The 23448-nt window shown below is 35.5% G+C and overlaps 1 protein-coding gene across 4 annotated transcripts in view; it reads right to left on the reverse strand.

Moving 5' to 3' along the window:
* Positions 1-538: 538 nt before the first annotated feature.
* The window catches only part of LOC149078785 (uncharacterized), a 114134-nt gene continuing 91224 nt past the window's right edge, over positions 539-23448 (reverse strand). For 2 of the 4 annotated variants that reach the window (XM_089240893.1, XM_089240894.1), the window contains exons 2-12: positions 22356-22534; positions 21688-21794; positions 17229-17324; positions 10482-10559; positions 8393-8446; positions 7979-8192; positions 7573-7615; positions 7404-7445; positions 4527-4631; positions 4212-4302; positions 2820-3331 (exon numbers count right to left, since the gene is read on the reverse strand). In XM_089240893.1, coding sequence (XP_089097019.1) covers positions 3254-3331; positions 4212-4302; positions 4527-4631; positions 7404-7445; positions 7573-7615; positions 7979-8192; positions 8393-8446; positions 10482-10559; positions 17229-17324; positions 21688-21794; positions 22356-22534 — 1087 coding nt within the window. In that variant the 3' untranslated portion in view covers positions 2820-3253. Of the gene's footprint in view, positions 3332-4211; positions 4303-4526; positions 4632-7403; positions 7446-7572; positions 7616-7978; positions 8193-8392; positions 8447-10481; positions 10560-17228; positions 17325-21687; positions 21795-22355; positions 22535-23448 lie in introns of all 4 variants that reach the window. The other 2 variants (XM_089240896.1, XM_089240895.1) reach the window with 2 other exon arrangements.

Here is a 23448-nt window from a genome sequence, read left to right on the forward strand (position 1 = left end):
GATGAGAAAGGTCTCAATTCATCTATCTTACAGGCAACCTTCATAGAAGATATATGTCATGGCTTTTGATTGAATGTCATGTTGCATAAGGACCTGAATTTAATTTACTGAGATGGCAGAGGAAGAAATATATGAGTATAAAATGGTCAGTCCTGCCTTGCTTTTGTATAATCGATACTTGAGCATCTTACCAGCATTTCTGATCATACTTTTACCACTCTTGGGGCTAGCTAGAAGGTTATGTTTCAAATAAAACCAGACTCTTGATACTTGTATATATATTTTCCCAAAACTACTGTGTAAGAATAAATCCTCAATTGTGTGTGATGCACACCTACAGAAATGGACAAAAATAGTACTTTTCTGGGACATCCCAACATATTAATGAATATGCATGCACACAAGAATATTTCAGCTGGTTTTCTTTAAATGACTATATAAATGGCATGCCTTACTTCTAACTTGCACAAAAACAAGTTGATGAAGACAGTTGAAATAAAAAAAATTCAACTGATCATTACAAAAATTTTCAAACACATCAATATCAACAGATATTTTTAATCTAAAAAAAACAAAAACAACTCAGTTGTTTGCACAGATACAACAGAAACTACATATCACATTAACAGTATCTTTCCCTTATATTTTTTTAGGCTCTGAATACTGAGACTTCTTTCCCATTACAGTATATAGTCATACAACTAATGAACGGGTCATGAAACTAGATAAAAAAAATGAAAACGTATTCATAAATATATTTTTATATTATTTTTATGAGCAAGAAATGAAAATACTGATTTTACATAAACCAATTTTTGTGGAAAAGGAAATAAACATAACAAAATATACAGATTAATGCTTTTTATACCGTGAATATAAAAAAATGATTGCAATTGAAATGATAATTCTTCATGGGCCATGCAGACGAGAATTCAATGGGTTGAGACAGAAATACAGAACTAAAAAACAAACGACAGTAGAACCTTAATTATATTAAGGGACAGATTAGCTGTGATATGAAAATTTCAAAGTTTCACTGAAGGTAAAAAAAGAGCTGAACATGCAATTATTGGTAACGGTGATTATATATATATTAGACGATATTATGAATAGATATTATTGAAGTTATGATTATTTGAATTAGCCAAACTTCTTTTTTGTGTAAGCAGCAGTCTTATGACAAAAACAAGAAGGGAAAAAAAACTGAAAACAATGTATATAATGACACTGTCTACGACTCTCAGAATTTTGTAGCTTAACTTAAAAGTTAGAGTTTTGACTAAAAAAGACCCATGGAGAATGGTTCCAGTGGTATTTCCAAATGTCACTATCAAAGATTTATTAGCGAATATATAATGTGTGTTCAAAAAAAAATTTTTTTGTAGGGGATAAAATTATGAGGGGCCTCAGGAAAGGCTCTACTAGTCTCTGGAAATTAGACCTGGTTTGTACAGTATGTATAAATTAGGTTTTTTTTCTGGTTTTTCATTTTTCTTAATTTCAATTGAGATTATTTGACATAAATAGCATGAAGCTAAATATTTATTTTAAACCAAAAAAAAAAAAATGCATAAAAATATTATTTGAAATATTTTGTGATTACTATAATGTAAAAAGTTATATTTAACCATGGTTTTCGATTTTCCATGATCTTTTTCCTCATCATTACCACAAATAATTTAGGTTCTACTGTATTTGACTTCATTTTCGTGATTCATTATGAGCTTTTTCATATTCTACCAAATTAAGAGATGAACTGGCTTGTATAACAGACAGGGAACATCAGTTTATGTGATATTTAATACATAATGCATTCCTTCTCATTAATGATAATCATATCCATTCAAGAAGTGCTGTTATAAAAAACAATTTAGATCAAGATAAAGGCAAAGCAACAGCTTATCTACCAAGAGATACATTAAGCTGGTCGTCCACTGGAAGATAAAGTCCTGTGCTGACACAAAAAGCAGTACAACCTGCAGCTCGACACAGATTGATTAAAAAACCTGAAATTTAAGCCTTTTAGTTGTTGAATTGCAGGTTGTATCATTTATCGTATTGGTTCAATGTGCATTCTCTCTTAAGACTATTATAGTTCATACATGTAGCTTGTTATTGCTCATAGTAGTGCCCAGTAAACAACCAGCCTCAAAAACATAAAGAAGAGAATAATTTTTTTTCAGCATAAAAAAGTTTCTTGAACAATGACATTAGCATCTCTAAAGCCGGTGTTACAAGTTTTATAAAAGTTCTTTTATCTAACTTTTATAGTGTAATCCCAGCCCAATATTAAAAATTTAAATAAAGAATTGCCATAGTTCTTTTCCTGCATTTCTCAGAATATCGTCAGTTAAATTAATCATCCTATGCAACTTAAATAATTCAGAGTATCATTTTGTAAGCATTGTTAATTAAAGTTGCTACTTAAACTATATTAAATATGAACTTAAAATAAATAGTAACTTAAATTTTTCAAAAAGTGGAAGAGAAAAGAAGTAGCTGGTATTACTAATTGTTTGATGTCTGTAATTGCTTACTGCTATGAAATAATCAAATTTCTTTGCCTCACTTTCATTGAATTAATCACATTGTAGCAATTGTAAAATTATTTTGATGTCAAATTTCACCCAGCATTAAAATTTTTTGTGTGCTTTTGACAATATTTTTGCATTTTTAATACAAGTTATAATTTTATACATGTTCTCTTTTTACTTTCATTGATTGCAACTTCACAATTTCTTAAACATGGACTAAATATGTCTAAGATAGTATTTTAACCTTGTATACCGATACTAAAACTAATTTTTTTTTCTTTATTTATCTATAATCCCTATAAGGAGGGGGGGGGGAAGGGGAAGTCTTTGGAAATGAAATAAATATTGCACATCTATGATAGGGACTTTGGCTATTTTCATCTTTAAATAATACAAGTTTGAGAGTGAATTGTTCGAACATGATAGAGCATCAATCGAGGTGATATTTGAGGATATGGGAAGGAAAGATTCATGCTAATTAAAAAACAAAAGAAAATGGTCCTTGAATATACAAATAACGTTTCTTCGCACATATAAATATGATTTCCTGGTGGTACTGTCCTTTGTTCCTCCAATATTGATGACTAAGAAAGTTTGTGCATCAGCCAGCTGTGCAGCTTTCTTTGTACATGCAATAACAGCACCAAAACCTTCTTTCAGAGATTTGTAGGTCTCTTCTTTGTACCTACACTGTTAGCTCATGCAGTCTCAATGCCTTCTCAGTCTGCCGGAGTTTTACTTAACTGATGTAATTCTGCAGCTGCCGTTGTTAACAGTTCATTGATAGCGTTCCTTATCTGGAACAAAATATAATGATCTTTTTTAGTGTCAAGAAGTTTTAAATAAAATTATTCAAAAAATAATTTATGAATTTTTCTATCTTAATGAATTAAATTGTTTCTCAACCTGTGGTCCATGAAGATAACAGATGTGAACATTTAATTTTGGAAATTATTCAATTTTATGTGACTTATATTATTATTGATATTTACTTAACTTTGAATAATAAACACTAAATAAGTGACGCATAAAACTGTTTAAGAAATTTTAGTAGTCCTTGGATTCGGGAAGGTTGAGACATTCTGACTTAGGTTCAAATTCTTGGTATAGCATTAGAAATTTTCAGTAAACCAATCTATCATATAGGGGTTACAATAGATTCAAACCGCTCTATCCCATGTAACATAATTCTTTTTACAGTCGAACCTTGTTTAATACAATTTAAATATTCTCACATTGAGGATATAAATCAAAATCACTGTTATGTTGATCCATACAAAATTTTTTAAATATAAAATATTTTTAGTGTCATTTCAACATTGTCTCAACAAGTTTTGGCTGGGCTGCATAAAAATTCATCAAAATGGATGGTAGTACAGTAGACTATCAATAATCCGACCCATACAGTAACCCAATTTTTTTTAGACAGGTTTTCTTCGAGCATAGAAGAGGAAAAAATTCCACTATATATGTCTGTGTGCAGAAGTTTGTTATTTAAATGGAATTTTTCAATAGAATTCAGTAATTTGGCGATTTTTATAATCCAGGGCAATTCTGGTATGATGTGTGCCAGGTTAGCAAGAGCCGACTGTATTACATTTGAGTGTATTATGAATATGCTCTCGATCTCTTCTTACAATAAAATAAATAGAACTCAACTGAAGTAAATGAACTCACTAAAGAAATGTGCCTGACTCTTTCTTGAACGTTTCTCAACATAATTTCTAATTCTAAATCTCTTTCTATCACAGCTTCAGCTTGGTTGTACCTGGAAAAATTGAATCGGAAGAAAATTCAATTGCAATAATAATAAAAAAAATGCTAACAAAAACCAAACAGTCTTAGAGAAAACAAAATTAAAGAAAAAAAATGAATATATAAGAGTATTTTTTTTAAATCTAAATCCAATATTTTATGTGATTAACACCTTAAAATCAATAGAAAAAAATATCCTTCACTTTGGTTAGTATATAAAAGTAATTAAAGTCATACTTTGTTATAGAGTCTAAATAGCACTGGTTCTGTGTTGGTAGCCTATGATGCACCAAATTTATTCTATAAAACAGGACACAAGCAGAAAATAGCAGTAAGACAATTCTGAAAAGTAAAAGAAAAACGAAAAGCTATTAGCATCAGAAAAAATATTTTTATGTTGCATTTAATCAGTTTTATCAGTATACAGGGTGCATAGTATTTTACTAGTAAACCATAGATCTTAGAGGTATACTTGCAATTGGAAAAAAGTTTCCAAATAACGTTAGTACTGTAATATGTCATTCGTGTTTCAAGGGTTGTATAATTATTAAAATAAAAAAATACTTTTTTTATACAGTCCCCATGTGCCCAAAACCCAACTAGAAAATTGTTGCCCTGTCTCTTCTAATGCCAACTAAAAAATTTCATGTTTCTAAGTGCAATATTCAAATTCTGAGATAATCAAATTCAAAAAACGGAGGGAAGTTGGAAAAAAACAGCTCTAAATGCGGAAAAACCATTTTGCCTGCCTTTGACTCTTTTCCCACCTAAACGTCCTCTGTTTTTCAAATTGTGACACTTTCCATTGTGTCAATGTGTTTTATTTATAAAGACAAATCTTATGAATATATGTTTCTCCTATCCCTTCAGTATCGTTTTATGTAAGTTTCATTGTATTATCAAAAAAGTTATTATTTTCTTCCATAACCCTCAAATTTTCTGAGTATAATTTATTACTCCCATCTTCAATATATTATTGATTTCTTCATTTTTCTATGCAACAGTCCCATCACCAAATAATATATCTGTATACTGGAGGCAAAGGGCACTATGTTTATTTTTTGTCAATGGTGGAATAAGCCTATTAATTTGTTGTACTTTCGTTACATGAAACAGCACTAGGTTATATTTCAATAAATAATAGAGATATTCATTTTATAATAACAGTTCTCAACCTTTTTTGACCAACGGAGCACTTTCGGGTATATACTTTCTTTGGTGGAGATCTGTGGGTCTATTTTTTATTAAAACATACAAGTTACTAATTTACTTTTATTATTTAAAAATATTTATAATTATTTTTTTTTTATTCCTTGGAGCCCCTCGGGAGTGCACACAGAGCACTGGTTGAGAGCCGCTGATTCATAACACAAGCACGTGGTACAGAAAGGTACACAAAAAAATCTTAAAACTACTCTATTGTAAAATTTCCCAAATTTCCCTTTTATGATATGGTACCCTTCACCTCCAGCATACATGTAACAAACACCCCTCTCCCCCTATTCCTTGAGATTTTTTATTGATAAATGAAATTTTTGCATGCAGATTATACATCACTGTTGACTATAAAATGTTATTTTTTCCTCAAAGTAAAATTTGCTTCTATGGAGTATACACAAGAAATTATGGTACATCAAATAGCAAAATAGCAGAAATCACAAGAAAACTAGGCATAATTTGTTGCATACATCTCACAAACTCAGAAGTAATCATGATATTGTTCTTGAATTATTTTAGGAACAAAAATTTGGGGGGGGGGGGGTTTAACCGTTTAACTGTGCAAAAAAATTATTTTTTTAGTACAGGAAAAATTAGTTTAAAACGCATTTATTGAGGAATCATTACTTCTTTGTGTATAATTTGTATATAATTTTTTTAAATTTAATCTTTGGGTATAGTTTTAAAATATATATATACAATAAAAATTAAATTTTTTTAACAATATCGTGTTGACCACTGATGGATGATTGAGCTACTAAAAAGATAAATACATTTGTTATACATCACAGTTAAGGTAGTTATTTTCAAAAGGGAACATTTCCACTTTTGCTAAATTTACAATGGAAGAAAAAAATGTATTCCTTTGCTTTGGAAAAATAGAAAATAGCCCAACAGGTAGCATGTAGGAATGGTATAAGAATATTTATATAATATTATGTTTCTTGATCAACATTCAAGAGAGTTATCTGTATTGAAATTTTGGGAAAAATATTCTGTTTTGTAAGAAAATTACTGGAAATATAACCTTTTTTATTAAAACCAGAGCCGGTTCAAGTCAGAAAAATTGGAAATTTCTACATCACATGTTGATTCTAGACGCTTTCATTTAGCCAAGGAAGGTGCCCATACTACTCTCGTCATCAACATAAGAAACAGGATCATTCTACAGTAGACCCTCCCATAACGGGCACTCACATTCACAGACAGCTTTACTGACAGACAATTTTGAATTACATCGATGGGACTCAATGTATCTTACTATACATTTGCTAACACTCCTCGTTAGTGAACGAAATTTGCGGTCCGATGGATGTCCGTTATCAAGAGATGAAAAGTGTGAAAAGGGGGATATGTTTTCTTCTGATAGAAATGACTAACTTTACATTATAATTTCTACCAAATTATTTCTGCCAAAAACATTCCCGTTTGAATAATTGCGGTTACATAATCTGACAGAGCTTATCTCAAAGATTCATAAACCATTAAAAAGTGCATTTCAGAAAAAAGTGGAAATGTTTCCCCTCAGTTGACTAGAGGGGCAGATATTTGAGTATGACACTCAAGATTAACCACACAGTGACAAGGAAGGGCTGGGGGAAAGAATTCATGAATTTATCTGTCAACAGTGTTAGTATGTAGTAGTTAATAATGTAAGAGAATTTTATCTCTTCTCTTTTGCATATTAAACCATCTTTTAAATGTACAAGTTCATTTTTTTTCAAATTTAATATCATACTGCATATAAATTATAGAAATCCAAAAAACAATTAAAACAATTTTGATCAAATGTGCAAAAAAATCTTCTGATTCAGAAGTGAAAAAAAAAAAACCATTTATGATATAGTCTGGTAAACTACAATATTCAACAGTTACAATATGTTCTCATATACTCACAAGGCGACTGATATCACATACAATAATGTCATTCGAGGCAACCTAGAAAAGAAATTTCATTTTTTAAAATTATTGTATTGATTTCATTTGCTTGCACTAATAACCAATTTATATCGTAATATCATTAATTTGGCTAGATTTTAATAATGTGTGGGTCATAAATACTTACTCAGATAAGGATATGACAAGCTCTTCTACTTTCATAAGGTACTCTGTTAATAAGAAAAACAATATCATCAGTTGCATACATTATATTTTTCATTATATCATATCTAATGAATTACAATTAATTACAATCATATAACTGCATAATCAATTTATGATGAGATAGACGTAATCAATGTGTAAATATTCTAGATGGAAACAACAATTTTTGAAATCTCTAAAGCAAAATTCAGTTAAAAATTCTTAAAGATTCAGTGTTTTATTATTGATAAATATGGATTGAGACCTTATATTTGTTTGAAGCTGAAAATATTTAACTTCAGAATTACTGTTCAAATGTTGAAAGAGGAAAGAGAACTGTTTCACAAAGTTTCACATAATGAATTTGAAATTTGAAAAAATATTTTTACCCTTCAACGTGCAACTATATCTCAGTGTCCTGCTAGCAGGCTTCTGCTTCTGTGGCTCCATTATAGTACTGTGTGCAGTGGATGTTGTCATCTCAGGTGATTTAGTGCTGCTTAGTGGTGATGCATCTGAGGTGATGCTTGGTGACGCTTCGTCTGACGTGAGCTGTCCAGAAACGCCACTACTTACAGACGAGTCTTCTTCACCAGGAGCCATCTGCATTGAAAAGATAAAATTCAATGATTTGGAAAAATTTAATTTTTATAAGCTGTGACCTATGATAGAAGTCATTTTTATCTTTCTTTTTTTTACATTAAATAAAATAAATCCTGTTTAATATCTGATCGTTTTGAAGAATAAGTGCTATGTGTTCAATGTAAACTTAAAAACTATTCATAGAGCATAATAATACTTACGAGAACTATAGATTGTGAAATTTCATTCTCGCTGTCTTCATGAAGCCCAAGACCCTGTATTAAAACGAAAGCAATTTTTTAAATTTAAAAACATTAATTTGAATGAAGTAAATTAAGCAAAGTATATACCAGTGATAAATTAAATTTCTACTTTGCTAAAATTATATTCTTATGCTTAAATATACCTTTCTTTTAACATCTTTGCTCCAGGGGTACACATATCGCACACCAACAAGAATAGCATCGTAACTCAAAAAAATCTCAAATTGCGAAATAACGTTACCACAACGAAACTTTTGCTGTTTAGCGGCCAGTTTTGTACCTACAGTAATGTCAATATTACTGACTAGTAGAGAAAAAAATTGTCTTGCATATAGAATGAAGTCACATTCAGGAATTTTTGAGTTGTGACACTATTCTTGCCAGTGTGCGATATGTATACCTTAATTTTTAACGGTTTTGATGGATCTTTTTTTCAAGACCCACGTGAAACTCACTCAAATGGTCTTAGTATTGATATCGACCAATTAATTGAAAAAATTCTTTTTGAACGGCATTTTGTCTCATCGGCGTTTTAATAATTCTTGCCCCCCCCCCCCGATTTTAAATATTCGGTGGGGAAGGGAAAATCGGCATCCAAAAACATATTTTACAAAATATACAGGAATGCTGAAAACATCCATATAGAAAAATATAGACACGATTAAAGATAAAAATTAACAGAAAATATTTATGAAAATTTTGAACTGAAGACAATTTTTAATTAATGGAAAAATAATTTCAAAACCAATTAGAATTAGGACCTAGTGAAAGAAATTGTCTGAAAACTAATAAAAATTCAGAATCCATAAAATTGAAAATAAAAAAAAATAATTGGTGTATAATTCCAGCACCCATACAAATTCAGATTAAAGAAATAATTCCAGAATTGGTTCAGAATTTATGAAAGAAATACTTCCCAATTGATGAAAATTCAGAATTTATGAAATAAACTATTACTACCGTAAATGCAGAGCCCAGTGCTACCGCATCTGTCGCACACCCCTAAGGGCGGCTCTGAACACAAACCAATCGAAAAATAATTTAATAACCAAATTTTTTGCTCAACAAAGGTTTGAAAAGGTTTTGTAACCAATAATATTGTCTGAGGCAGAGTGTTCTATTGTGTTAGTTTATGGGAAACTCTTAATGTGGTTACCGAGCTTAAAAAAAAGATGAATATTTCTGAAATGTATATTTTCATTGCAGACCCGTCATTTAGGGGGGGTGCCCCCCCCCCGGCTTTCGAAAATGCACTAAAAATGGTATATATATATATATATATATATATATATACACAAATATATACATGCGTTGAATATATGTGCTTTGCCCCCCCCGGAAAAAGTTGAAATGACGGCCCTGTTTCATTGCTGCATTGATGGGAACTTTTATAGCTTTTGATTTTGACAATGTGGAACACCAGTTGGGAACCCGTGGACAATAACGTAAGCAGGATTTTCTCGAGGGTGGTTTTTTTCCTCCTCTCAGGGGTGGGCTAATCGTTTTTTTTCTGCAAAAACCAAAACTATAATTTCAGCTAAAGCCTTTTCCTACATACGTCAGTGATCTTAGGCCGAGATTACGCTATAAAAGTTTAATAAAAGATCTTTTATAAAATGCAACCGGTGATCCTATTGGTGGAATTTTTCAAATTTTATCAGAGCTTTTACAAAACTTTTATAGTGTAATCTTGGCCGTAGGCCGGACACCCTGTATGTAATTTTTATAGACATTTGTGTTGATGTTACAGCAGCAGTCATCAATGAAAAAAACGACACGCTCTGATGATAGACGCTAGCAAGACGCGCAGATAATGCGATTTTGAAAATGCGTGATCAGTCGGGTTCTAGGCACAGCTCCAGCAAAATAATATTGTAACGGCACGTGGAAATGATAATAATAAAAAATAGAGAGGAGTTGGCGCCAGTGGATGCAATTGATTATTATGGGAGGAGGATCAAAACAGTAGCCCGCAGCGCACATATGACGTCATTATATCACCAATAAGGCGCCTGTAGAGGGTATTTCCAGTAGCTCTACTACTCACCGCATCCGTAGACCGTATCCACGTTTGCTGGATAGCCCTGTAGGCAGTGTCCCTTGAAAGCAGCGAACCAAATACGTACTGCAAAGAATAAAAGGAACTACTTAGTTTTAAATCACTACGTAATCATCATCATGCTGATATTACGATCATTATATAATGATTATTTTAATATACAGGATGATTATAATTGAAGTTCCCTTGTACTCTCCGAATAGTTTTTCTCGAAAACGGCTTATCCGAATACAGCCGAATTTTTAGGATATCTTAATGAGATTATGGAAGAGAGATTTATGAAGATAAAAAACGTTCAATTTTTTTCGACCACCGTCGTGATTGTCAATTTTTTATTTTTCCTCTTGGACCATATAGCGTACATACCAAGTTTCCATGCAATGGGTCCTCCAATATGGGCGCTTCGTAGGTCGGAGTAGTGTCAGTGACGGGTGCTACATTGGTCTGCATACTGAAACTATTCGGTTCTATGTAGCGCCCGTTCTGGTAGATGTATTCTATTCAATTTTAGTGCATATGCTATATGGACCATGGAAAAATGCTATAATGTACTTCTCTTTTTCACCTGGTGGTTGAAAATTGAACTATTATTTTTATTTCATAAATCTCTCTTATTAAGATATAAACATTTGGCTGTATTCGGATAAGCAGTTTTTGAGAAAAACTACTCATGAGTGCAGGAACTTTAATTATAATCACCCTGTATTGATAAAAATTCATTAGAATGCGTCAAATTTAGAACGTCGGGGAAAAAAAGGTTGTTACATATACATATTTCATGTTTTTCAATGAGTTACTAGTACTGAAAAATTGACTTGAAAAAAGCCTTATAAATTTGATTGGAAAATTATTAAAAAAAATGACTTTAAAAAAGCATATCGCAGAGAACGTCGTTTTTCTACTTTAAAATTTACTTGAATTTATGAATGTTTTATGAACCAAAAATCAGAAAGTAATTAATGTTATTAAGATTTTTTTTAAATCGGGGAACGTGAAACACGTGTTATTTTAATTTCGGGTTATTATCATGCTAAGATTTTTCAACTTGATGTCACGAACGGGAAAATTGCTTTCGTAATTCTACGTTTTCTCACGTTTACCCAGAGTAAAAATAGTTTTAAAATTTATTTTCCTTCAGTAAGTGAAATTTTTCTATTAGAAGTTTCCACACGGATAATATGAATATATAGGGTGTCCTGTAAGTGCCAATGCGGCCTTTATCTCATCAACCGTCCGTCGTAGAGGTATGATTTCAGCTAAAAAATGCTCGAAAGGTGTTCAAAACTTACGCTCTACGAGTTTTGAAAGTGAAAATACAGCGTGTCACAAAATAAATAAAAAAATCGAAAATTTTATACGGTTCCCCTTGTCTTCTTACTTCCAATTAGAAAGTTGATGCCCTGTCTTTCCTGAAGCCAATAAAAAAAAAATCCCATGTTTTTGACTGCAATGTTCGCTGCGATATTCGAATTCAAAAATCGGGGGAAAAGTTATGAAAGAACAGCAGGAATGAGGGAAAGGCGTGTTGTCCGTTAGTTTTTGCTGGCCTTTCATTACTTTTCTCTCTGATTTTTAAATTCAAATATCTTAGCGAATATTATTATTAGCGACATGTCATTGCATTTAAAAACATGGATTTTTTTTTTGTTGGCGTCGGGAGATACAGGGCAACAACTTTCTAACTGAAAGTTATAGGAGAAGAGGACCGTATAAATATTTAGATTTTTTTAATTTGTGACGCATTATATTTCACTCTCGAAACTGGTACAAGGTAATTTTTTAACGCCTTTTGAGCATCCTTTAAATCAAAACTTTACCTCTACGACGGACGGTCGATGAGATAAAAGCCACACTAGGACTTACAGGACACCCTGTATGCAGTGGATAATCATTTTTAACAGGTAGAGAATTCGTAAATACCTCTTTTTTTCCAAATATGTTATTTTAAATCTCTTTTTTTTTTTTCATTCCCGGTGATTTAACCGTGTTTTTCGATTATCCGTGTTCACCTTCCCCATTATTAGCCTGGATAATCGAAGTTCTAATATATATGTGAATTCAAATTTATTGCTTTGGTCATAAAAACAATTGCAAATGTGACAACAATAAGGTACAATTAATAACACAAATAAATATAAAATGATAATGAACTTGAAGACAGGTATGACGTAAAGGTAAGGCCATTATATGCCTGTTATACGACTAAATTTACATGTCGATTTGCGATACCACAGAAAGGGGGTGCAATTACTAAATCTAAAGGTGCACAACACTGTTTACAAAGATAAATACAATAATAGAACTCTAAAGTTGCCATAACGTATAATGCAAACGTTTCCCGAAACCTTGAGATGTCAGAAAGGAACCAGAATATTTTGTATATAAGACTATCAGCATTTTTTTATAAAATATGAAGGATTGGTTCATTGTAGGGGCTTCAAGTATTTTACTCTATAATAACTGTAAACTTTGCATCTCAGGATCACATGCTGCCAAGTCTCTGGTACTCTTTCATTACAGAAGTAGCAAGTCTTTTCCTGATTTATTGCCATTACTCTACCATTCACAAAGATCGAGTCCAAACAACACCACCTACAGAACAAGGCAGGAAGCTTGTGACGTCACTGAAGAAGGCCATTTTTCCTATTGCCATTGGATATACTGCAAAAAAAAAAGGTAAAGATATCGCATGCGTCGGCCTCTTATATCCAATGGCAATAGCTGAAATGGCCTTCTTAAGTGACGTCACAAGCTTCGTGCGGAAGCCTTGTTCTGTAGGTGGTGTTGGTCCAAACCAAGTCCAAGTTGGGTGAAATCCCGTTTTGCCCGTATTTCCCAGTTTTCATCGAGGTAATTTTCCCGGCCGAAATTCGTTTTTAGGAATTTATATTGGGGGAAAATACGAAGAGTGTTGGATTCGTGATACGTCATTTTGTATGTTTTATCTCTCAGTGATCATCACTATATGTGAATTGGTAGCAGGTACTTCAAGCTACGTAAGGGAGCTTGAGAATATCACTTTTCCGGAGTGGGGGGGGGGGGGGGGGGGGGAGGTCCTTCTGTTGGGACGACAATGTCGTCAGCCTCCCTCTCACGTGAGGGCCATGAATGCCTATATCAAAATTTCCAGGCATTGCAATTTTGCGTTGAGGAAATATCTTATTCCGGACTTGATAAGGAGCCAGTAAAAATATTTACTGCATCAAAAGAAAAAGCCAACGAACGGTTTATTACCGCGAATCCATTCCGCTGATTATACATAAAAAGCTAGGAAGATATCTGTATTGAATCCGGGTCTCTTCAAGGAAAAAAAATCTCAGTTTTGGGCTTTCAGCCAAAGGTATAAAAAAAAAATGGAGGGTGTTGTAAGAAGAAAACACTTTTTTTTCTGCAATAAAACAGAAACAACTCAAAATGGTTCATAGCTGAGATATTAAGGATGAAAAGAAAGAAACGGGGGGAAGGGCATTATACAGCCCCATCCTTTTCGTTCTGAAATTAAACTGTACTGGCAAGTGAGAGAGATGGTTGAAGACGACACCACACTAAGAAAGCTACAAGGTTGCTGAACCAAAACGATCGAGGACGGTCCTTGAACCCAAGAAGAACTGATGCTTTTCCACAGCGGGTCCTTACACAAGACGGAGAGGAATCTCTCGAGATTTTCATTTTTCTTTTATTATTGTTTGTTTGTTTGCTGTTTCTCACCTTCAGGGGGAATGAGAAATTCGTGATTCTATTCACGAACGGCAACAGGATTATGTGGCGGCAGCAGCATTATTATTTACTCTGTCTAATGTCTGGGTCTGCAGACATCGAATAACGGGAGGTAGAACATGCCGGTTCTCATTCGTTATTTCAGGGGTTCTCAAACTGTGCACCGCGGAACCCTGGTGCGTCTTCAAATTTTTTTAGGGGCGGGCGCCGTGGAGTGGTTACCCTGACAAAAGAAGAGATTCTTTGTTTGGGAGGGAGCCGGTGAAGCTCGGAGATGAGCATTGAATAGGGAAAGGGGGTGCCGCTGGTGGAAAAAGTTCGAGAATCTCTGCGTTGGATCCAGAAATCGATTCAAGTGCGGATACAGAGGAGGCGATAACCCTTCCAAGAGTCGAATAATATAAGAGAAATGAAAAAAAGTAAATACAGCTGTATAAGAGAAATTTCTGTCCCGTAAAATACGACGAGACAATCCAATTCACTTACACAATAAGTAATTTTCCGACACATCACCCTAGATACATCTGCATTCACTCCAATTGCAGCTGAATATTTCTGCCTCGGCTTCATTCGAAGCTGAAGATATCTGCCTCGGCTTCATTCGTAGCTGAAGATGTCTACCTTCGCTTGGGCGTGGATCCGGGGGGGGGGGGGTAAAAACGACCACCCCTCTTAAGAGCCATGTCTGTCTCTTAAAATATGGAACGATTAAACGAACAAATTTTGTCTCTCCTGTCACATCGTCCTGGATCCGCTCCGGGATCGATTTGATATTTATCTTCTCGAAACTGTTTAATTTTCAACACTTCTGAGCCATATCTGCAACCCCTTCATCCTCCCCGGACAAAAAACCGACTGATAAAAATTGGTATAGATCTTGCACGACAAAATTTACCGGCCTATTTCGCCCATGGCCTCTTCAGACTTATGCAAAGCCTTTGCCATCACTAAGAAATACAAATGCAACACCGCAACAGACGAAATGCCCAACGAGGTGGCTGAGAAAAAGAAAAAAACTGAAAAAAAATCAATTCAGTAACAAGAAGTGAGACCCTTTCTTCTTACTGAATCGATTTTTGAGTGAATTCATAGTGAACAAAAATTTTATAAATACGGTCGATCTCCGGACCCCCTGTACTGGAATTCATTTAGCTGGAAGACTAACGTATTTGCATATTCACTCTCGAAAACCATTGTACCAGATCTCATCATTTACGCAACCAATGGACATAAGGGGCCCCGGACAATGTACCGGTCCGGGATCTATGGGGAATTTCGTTAAATTTTGCAAATATTCACACATTTTCCCCTACCATATTTCACTTTTTCTGCTTTTTCAAAAAAAAGCGGCCCGGGAGCCCTCCCGAGCTGCAGCCTTGCCAGCTGTAAAGGCCATGCGGGAAGCTCAGTTGAATAGGGGGATTCACGAAAGATCTGGCACAATGATTTATGGCAATAAATATGTATATTAAGAGCAGAGACCGTGTCTAAACCTACTGGGGGGGGGGGGGGGTTAGGGGTGCCCCTATTACGAATCCCCCTCCAAGCCAATAAAAAATAAAGAAAAAGGAAAACAATTAAATATCGAATGAAAATACTTTTGTATTTGGTATTTTTTAACAAATTCCCATCAATTTTAATGCTTTAATGCTTGGTGGTGGCTCAAAATTTCTCGAGAAGACAATTTTTTACCCCTCCCCAAGCTTTTTGTACCCCGTTCCAAAGGTCGATTCTGCGTACGTCCCGATTAAGAAGTGGTACCTATGCTCCCTTTCATTTTGCCCTGGGGCTATGATGCTGTTGAGACGACAGTAGGGACCACTCTTTTTTTTTGATAGATATTCAAAGATTTGTTGAGTTTCGTAGAACAGCCTCATTATCATCAAGGATTCCGCTGAACAGCCGTATAACCATCAAGGGTTCCGCAAGAAACTCCTAATGGATTGACTCCTTGGAAACAACTGTTCAAAGTGCGCATTTTTCTCATTGACCTCCTTCTCATAATACACCAATTCCTGCCCCTCCCCCCCCCAACCTTCCCGGAGCTCCCAACCCATTTGATCTTGTGTTGTAGCTCCAACTTCCTCTTCTATCCGTTCCATTGCCCCGCACCCAGGTGACGACATCGCCCATTTTGAGAACATTGGTCTAGGTCAGTGTTTCCCAAAATGGGTAATATTGCCCCCGGTGGCGATGGAATGGTCAAGATGGGGGGGGGGGGCAATAGAAACTACTGGTAAAACGTGAGATCCTATGGGTTCGCTTGAGTTGGGGGCGACGAGAGAAAAAAATTTCTGAAGAAGGGGGCGTGAAACGAAAAGATTGGGAAACTATGGTCTAGGTAGAGCCACTAGAATATACCTTTATATAGCAAGTCTAGATACCTTCACCACACGTAGGGCTCGTTGCAAACTAGTTTGCACGTCTTAAGGTACGTCGTTTTACTGCATACCTAATTTTAAAATCAATTAATGAAAAGTATCTCGGATACTAAACTCTGTTAATCGGGGTCTTATTGTATGTTACTGTAATCGATAAAAAAAAAAACCAACATGAAATTCATATTATCTATAATTGAGGTAAATAATAGAAACATTGATTACTACAGCCTCAAGACATTCGACTTTAACACATATGTAGTGCATAAACAAAATAAGCGTGAAACACTTGCGGCTGTATCTCTAAACACATCCACGGCTGACTCAGTCCAGTGTGTTGAGTCAGCCGTGACTCAGCCCATCTGTAATTGTTTGGTTGGCCATGCCCCCCCCCCTTCCTGAAATTGTCCTATTCTTGAGATTGTTCTTGCGGTAGTTTAAATCTAAATTGACTAGACTGAAATGTAGGTAAAAGATACCTACATTTCAGTCTGGTCAATTTGTATTCAAAATTACAAACAAGGAAATAACCATGGTATAAAAAAAGCACTAGTCTGAAAATTATTGCACTAAAAATACTCGAGATTAGGACAGTGATAACCTATATTATAAATATGTAGAGGATTGTCTTTATACAAACCTTTTCTTTTTCCGTGTAAACACCGACGGCATTGGGGATGATCCTGGCAGTTTTCTCTTTAGTCACTTTCACTACGTCTGATAAAGGAATCAGTATCTGCAAACGAAAATGCACTGACAGTTATGAATCCGTAAAGATTTTGTGAATCGATAATGAGCCACCGGCCAATGAACGTTCGAGCCAAAAAAATAACCCAACACGACCAATCATTCATTATTATAACAACAACAACGCGTTTCGGAGGGCCATTATGAGTCTACGAGAAACTTCAGAGTTTTTCCTATTCATTCTCTACTACTACTAAAATATAAAAATCGCACAGTCATTATACTATCACGCGAAAGTACAATAACCACTGCAAGAAGAATAACAAGTCTATTTTTCACGGTATCTTGGATATTTTCCATCATTACTGGCTTTTCTTAAGAGTAATTACTAAACTCAGTTCCAGCTTCTGACGGTTTCTTTGCTACCGGCATTTTGTGAAGCATATTTAGAAGGTTGCCAACACTAGAATGTTTCAAGGAAACATATTTTTTTTTTTCTGGATTTTACGCCGAGGTGAACTCGGGAAGAAAAGTCATCAGGTCTCCACCGGAACACGAACCAAAGCCCTCTTGCATTCCGGACAAGCATGCTTCCATTTACACCCCGCTACCATCTCGAACCCGCCTTCCTTATTTCACGCACTGGGGCGTGAGGCGCTGAAGTAGAGACATTAGTAGCCCCTCTTAACTTCAGAAAATGCCACCCCCCCCCCCCCAGGTGAGACAGAAGAGATAGACGGCTTTTTCTCAGCCCAATATACCAAGAATGTTTGTCCCTTGTGATTTTGTACAGCTTATGAGTTCTGCTAAGAAGCCGGAATCCAGAGGCCTTTCTATTATCGTGAGGGGGCCATTATAGCAATGAAGTACTATTGTTTCTTGCTGCGATCCTGGCCTCGACATTCGACCGCAAAAGGTTAAACATTGATCATTTTTGTCGCACCACGGTCATTTTCTGCACGTGAAGGCTAATTAGACCAGGATCTACACTTTATTGCTGATTTTGAACGGCAGCCTATTTTTTTGTATCTTCTCACCGAGGTTACTGCAGCCGTTTGAAAATAAAAATTCAATTCACACACATAAAAGTGATTTTTCTATTTTGAATTTGCTGGTAGGTACCCCAATTAAAGACAACGGATTTGCCCATTTTACTCGATTTACATAAATTACCTATTTATTATTTGGGTCTTAAGATGGGCAATCATCCTACCCCCCCCCCACCCCCGGATCCACGCTCGCTTCTACCGCCAGCCCAGGTCCATCCCCCAGACTCTCAAGGGGCGAATATACAGCCCACTCTTTTCGCATTTTCCCCACAGAAATCTGAAACGAGAGCGAAATTGAAAAATCTCAATCACGCGCCAGCGTTTCATTAAGTAACAGTGTTATCTCTCATCTCTCTCGGTGTTCTAATCTCTTAATAAGATTATTTTCTATCTTTTCTTAGTCGTTTTTTTTTCTTCTTTCCTTTGAAGAGCAGCGGCGAGTGACGTATTAAATAATCGCCGAGATCGATTTATTATATTCTCTATATATTTTCCCATCTCCTCAAGGACGATAAATTGCGAATATATATCTGACGGGAGCGATAAATAATGAGATAGCGGAAATATTCGCAATCCAACAAGGTCAAAACCCATCAGGTCATCTTAATTAAAAGACTAAAAGAGAAAATGTTTTAATATATTTACGTCAAGCTTTTTTTCACGTCTTTTCTATTTCGACCTTCACTTCTCTTTTTCAAACTTTCCTGTAGACATTTCGAAAGTGTCGCGTAAATTCCGTTTTCTCTACGTGAAAGACGAGTGAGTGACTCTTTCGACAAATCGCGTGACATTGCAAAATGCTAGAACTGATTCGAAATAATCTGGGCCTGAACTAGAATGTTTTTGTGTGTTTTTTCTAGATCACAGATAAAAACACACGACGACGTAAAAAGCTTTTTTTTTAAATAAGATCCTTCTTGATAACACTAGTGTTTAGAAAGAGAGAGAGAGAGAGAAACGTGTTAACTGTGGGTAAAGAACCCCGAAAAAGACGTTTTCTTTGCCAAAAGGATAAAACGTGTTAAAAGATCTAGAGCAGTTTATTTAATTATTCAATCGTCGGTGGAAAAAAAGAGAGAAAGTGTGAAGTCGAGTAAACGACGAAGGACTCTTTCGACAAATTGTCGGAAATTCACCGGTGAAAAAATTCATCGCAAGGATAATTCACCGACGGAAAAATTACCACTGGGAAAATTCACTCTGACAACAGTTCGTCATCAGTGAGTGAGTGAATGTGTGATTGAGCTAGTGAGTGAATGTGTTGATTGAGCTAGTGAGTGAATGTGTGATTAAGCTAGTGAGTGAATGTGTTGATTGAGCTAGTGAGTGAATGTGTGATTAAGCTAGTGAGTGAATGTGTGATTGAGATAGTGAGTGAATGAGTTGGTGAATGCGGTAGCGATTAAGTCAGTGAGTGACATATGAATGACCTAGTCAGTGAGTGATTGAGTGACCGAGTGAGTGATTGAGCGAGTAAGTGACCGTATGTGTTCCCAAGTGCGTGGGCGAGTGACAGAGTGAATTGAGTGAGTAACCATATGAGTGACCGAGTGAATGAGTAGAAATTTGAATGTTCGAGTAAGTAACCGAATCAGTCACCGAATGAAAGTAATCGTGTGAGTTACCAAGTGAGTAAGCAATTGAGTGAACAAGGGATTGAGTGACCACCGATTAACAGATTGAGTGACTGGTATGAATGAGTGAGTGGGTGAGTTACTGAGTGAGTGAGCAATTGAGGGAATGACGGTATGAGTGATTTACTCACTCGATCATTAGCTCACCTGCTCACTCTCTAACTCCCAGACTCACTTTATCAATCACTCACTTACCTGCTCATCCACTCTCACCGACTATGTCACTTTTCAATGAATTGTTCCTCGGTGAATTGCCATGCCGGTGAATTTTGGGCACGTGGTATGACATTGCAAAACGCTGAAACCGATTCGAAATTATCTAGGTCTGTACCAGAATGCTTTTGTGTACATCTAGATTTTTTTTTTCTAGATCACAGATGAAAACACAAGACGTAAAAGAAAGCTGTTTTTGAATAACATCCTTCTTGATAACCCTAGTGTTTAGAAGAGAAAAATGGTGGGTAAAGAACCCTGAAAAAGGACGTTTCTTTTGCCAAAAGGGTGAAATGTGTCAAAAGATCTGGAGCAGTTTATTCAATTAATCAATCGTCGGTGGGGAAAAAAGAGTGAAAGTGTCATGTAGAGATACGAGTAAGTAGATACTCTACGCGCGTTATGATAATTACCAGTTGTCAGAAGCTGGAACTAGTCAGGTAAAAATAATTACGGCGGATTACCACGAGCGATAGGTAGGAGTTGGCGAGCTCTGTTATTGATGGTATGTCGCGAATTTGGCTCATGGATCATTGCCATTATTTATCCATGAAAAAATGCATATATATTCATGGAATATTGAGTGGGAGAGGAACATTTACACACATTTATGAATCAACAAACAGTAGATTACCTCTGCACTTATCCGTATTTGTTGTGTATATTCAAAATAATTACCTAATGAGTTCGTTTGTGTTCTGGTAAAAGATAAGATAAATTGTATACTTGTAGCATGTAGCCTTGAACGGTCATCACGTGTACCGAATTTTACGCGGGACAAAAACCATTATTTTCTAATATTTTTTTGTTCCCAGATGGGATCTCCTCTGAAGATACATCTATACAGAATCTCTTAACAATTTTTCATGGCATCTCCCCACTCATGGCTCCCAAATACTGGAGCAGGCCCCTAGGCTGAGATATTTGGTGGGCCATACTGAATTTATTGTGTGTGTGTGTTACTGCCAAAGCCCGAAGTTGGCCACTTCGTGAACTGGCTGGCCCAGTTGATCTGCCCAATGTCCGAAATTCGGGCTTTCACCGGGGTTTGGCTGGCCCCTTTATGTCTATCCCTATATATGGATCACTAAGATATCGATATTCAGATTCCTTTGATCGTTAGGGTTGCCATAGCTAACCATAATAATTATGGTTAACTATGGGTAATTATAAATGACCATAATTATCACAAAAATACACCGACGTGGGAATGATCCCCAATCATAGGGATCTATATAGGAATCAATATTATAGGGGTCGGCCAAGGCCGGGTGAAATCCCGAATTTCGGACATTGCCCGGGTCAAATGGACTGGCTAGCTCACGAAATGGCCGACTTCGGGCTTCGGCAGTAACATATATAACAAAAATATGATTAGAATCATTCCTGTCAGCCCCACCTTTGGTGTCACCAATACAGGTTATTTTGAACGACATGACCTCATGTGTATCTTACACAATTAAAATTGGACGGGAGATTTTTTTAAGCAGCCATGTGGCTGTTGGATTTATCATACCTCTTTCTTGTGGCCAAATATATTGGCGTAGAAAGCGAAGTAGTTGTCTGTGATATACAAGTTGCCCTGGAAAAGAAGACGGTCTTGAAGCAGTGCGCAAGAGAAATCTATGGAATAATAAAAAAAATTAATTAACACCTAATTAAAATGAAAAATTAATTCAGTTTCTCTTATTCTTTATAACTTGAATATCAAGTAGAAAAAGTTCATAATCAAAATACTTGCAAGCATATATTTCACAAAAAAATTCAACTCCAATGACACGCTCATTCAAGGACACTAAGCAACATTAACAAATTAAAAGCAATTAGTTTCTACATCCCACGTTTCTTAATAACAATAATTATCACCGGTCGTTTGTAGATTTGAATTATTTTCCCAAATTACGCTTAAAAGAAAATAAATAACAAACGTAAATCATTAGTTTAATAAATTATGAATTATATGGATTATTAAAGTTTAACTTTTGGGAAGATTGAAGTATTAAATGGGCGGTGGGAATTTGGATTATTGCGAGAAATCTGAAATTTTTAAATTTTATTTTTTGGTAATTTTGGGACGATAAATTGGTTAAAATTCTTTAGACGTTCACGTCTTGGAAAATTTATCGAAATAGCTATTGTGTGTGGATTTTGTTCGTTCACTGAGATAAAATGATTTTCACTTACAGTTGAGTAGCTGCTCATCAGGATGAACTTTTGCGAACTTTTGATGGAAACGCCTGTCCTGCAGGCGCAACATCCGGGACAGAGGAGCTTGTGAAGACACTGGCGACAGTGTTGAGGAAGACGCCGTTTGTGAAGAAGCCACGCTCGGCATGCTCATACATCGTTTATCCTTCAATAAACTGCAATCGAAGAAAAACAAAAATCATACACACCATGCATACGCAGTAAAAATTTTAAAATATTCGCACACAAAATTAACCCTTCAAGCGGCATTTGTGAGATACATCGCTTTCTTGATGGCTTCTTATTTTAGCATTGGCATGCCCAATGTAGAAAAAATTGCTACCCCAGGGAGTCAGTCCCCCATCGAGGGGTTAGCGCACCAACCCCTCGACGAGTATAAAAAACAAGCCTGCCGTTCGGAATCGGCAATAAATTGTAGGCCCCGGTCTAATTAGCCCTCGTGTGCAGAAAATGACCGTGGTGCGACAAAAATGGTCAAAATAGACAGACAAGAAGGCATTAAAAATGCCTAAAGTAGACATAAAAAAATTGCCTTTTTTAATATCTATTATAATTAACGGCATTATATAATTAGTGGAAAAAGGGGGGAAAGTAACCAAAAGCTACGATATTTAAGGGCCCAAAAACCAGCTAAATATTGGCCTCACTCACTGAATCTACTGTTTCAATGACAGATTATATCCTAAATATGACTTTGTGGCCTGCCCGACTGAAATTCGCAAACAGAGCATACACCTGAGACATTTCTTAGCCATCCTGGACTGGTATTGTGATTTTTGCCATGGTTGTATATAGAAAATACTTGGAAAAATGTTGAAAAATAGTAAAAAATAGAAAAAGTCCACGCCGGTGAAAATTGTGCAAGAAATTTACAATTCGGAATTAGTTCATAATCACTAGCCGGAAGATAATCTCAGGACAAAAAAAAAAAAAAATAAAATAAAAAGTCGATCCGTTTTTAGTGGAAGTTGGGACCACGAAAATAAGTCATACCAAGCGGGAAAACGTACAGTGGGAACGTTATAAGCGGGATACAGTGTATAGAATGACCCGAAAGATGAGCGGTGAG

Source organism: Pholcus phalangioides, unplaced genomic scaffold (genome assembly GCF_987345545.1).
Source record: "Pholcus phalangioides strain wild (caught in Gottingen) unplaced genomic scaffold, Ppha-v1.0 ptg000013l_1, whole genome shotgun sequence".
NCBI lineage: Eukaryota > Metazoa > Arthropoda > Arachnida > Araneae > Pholcidae > Pholcus > Pholcus phalangioides.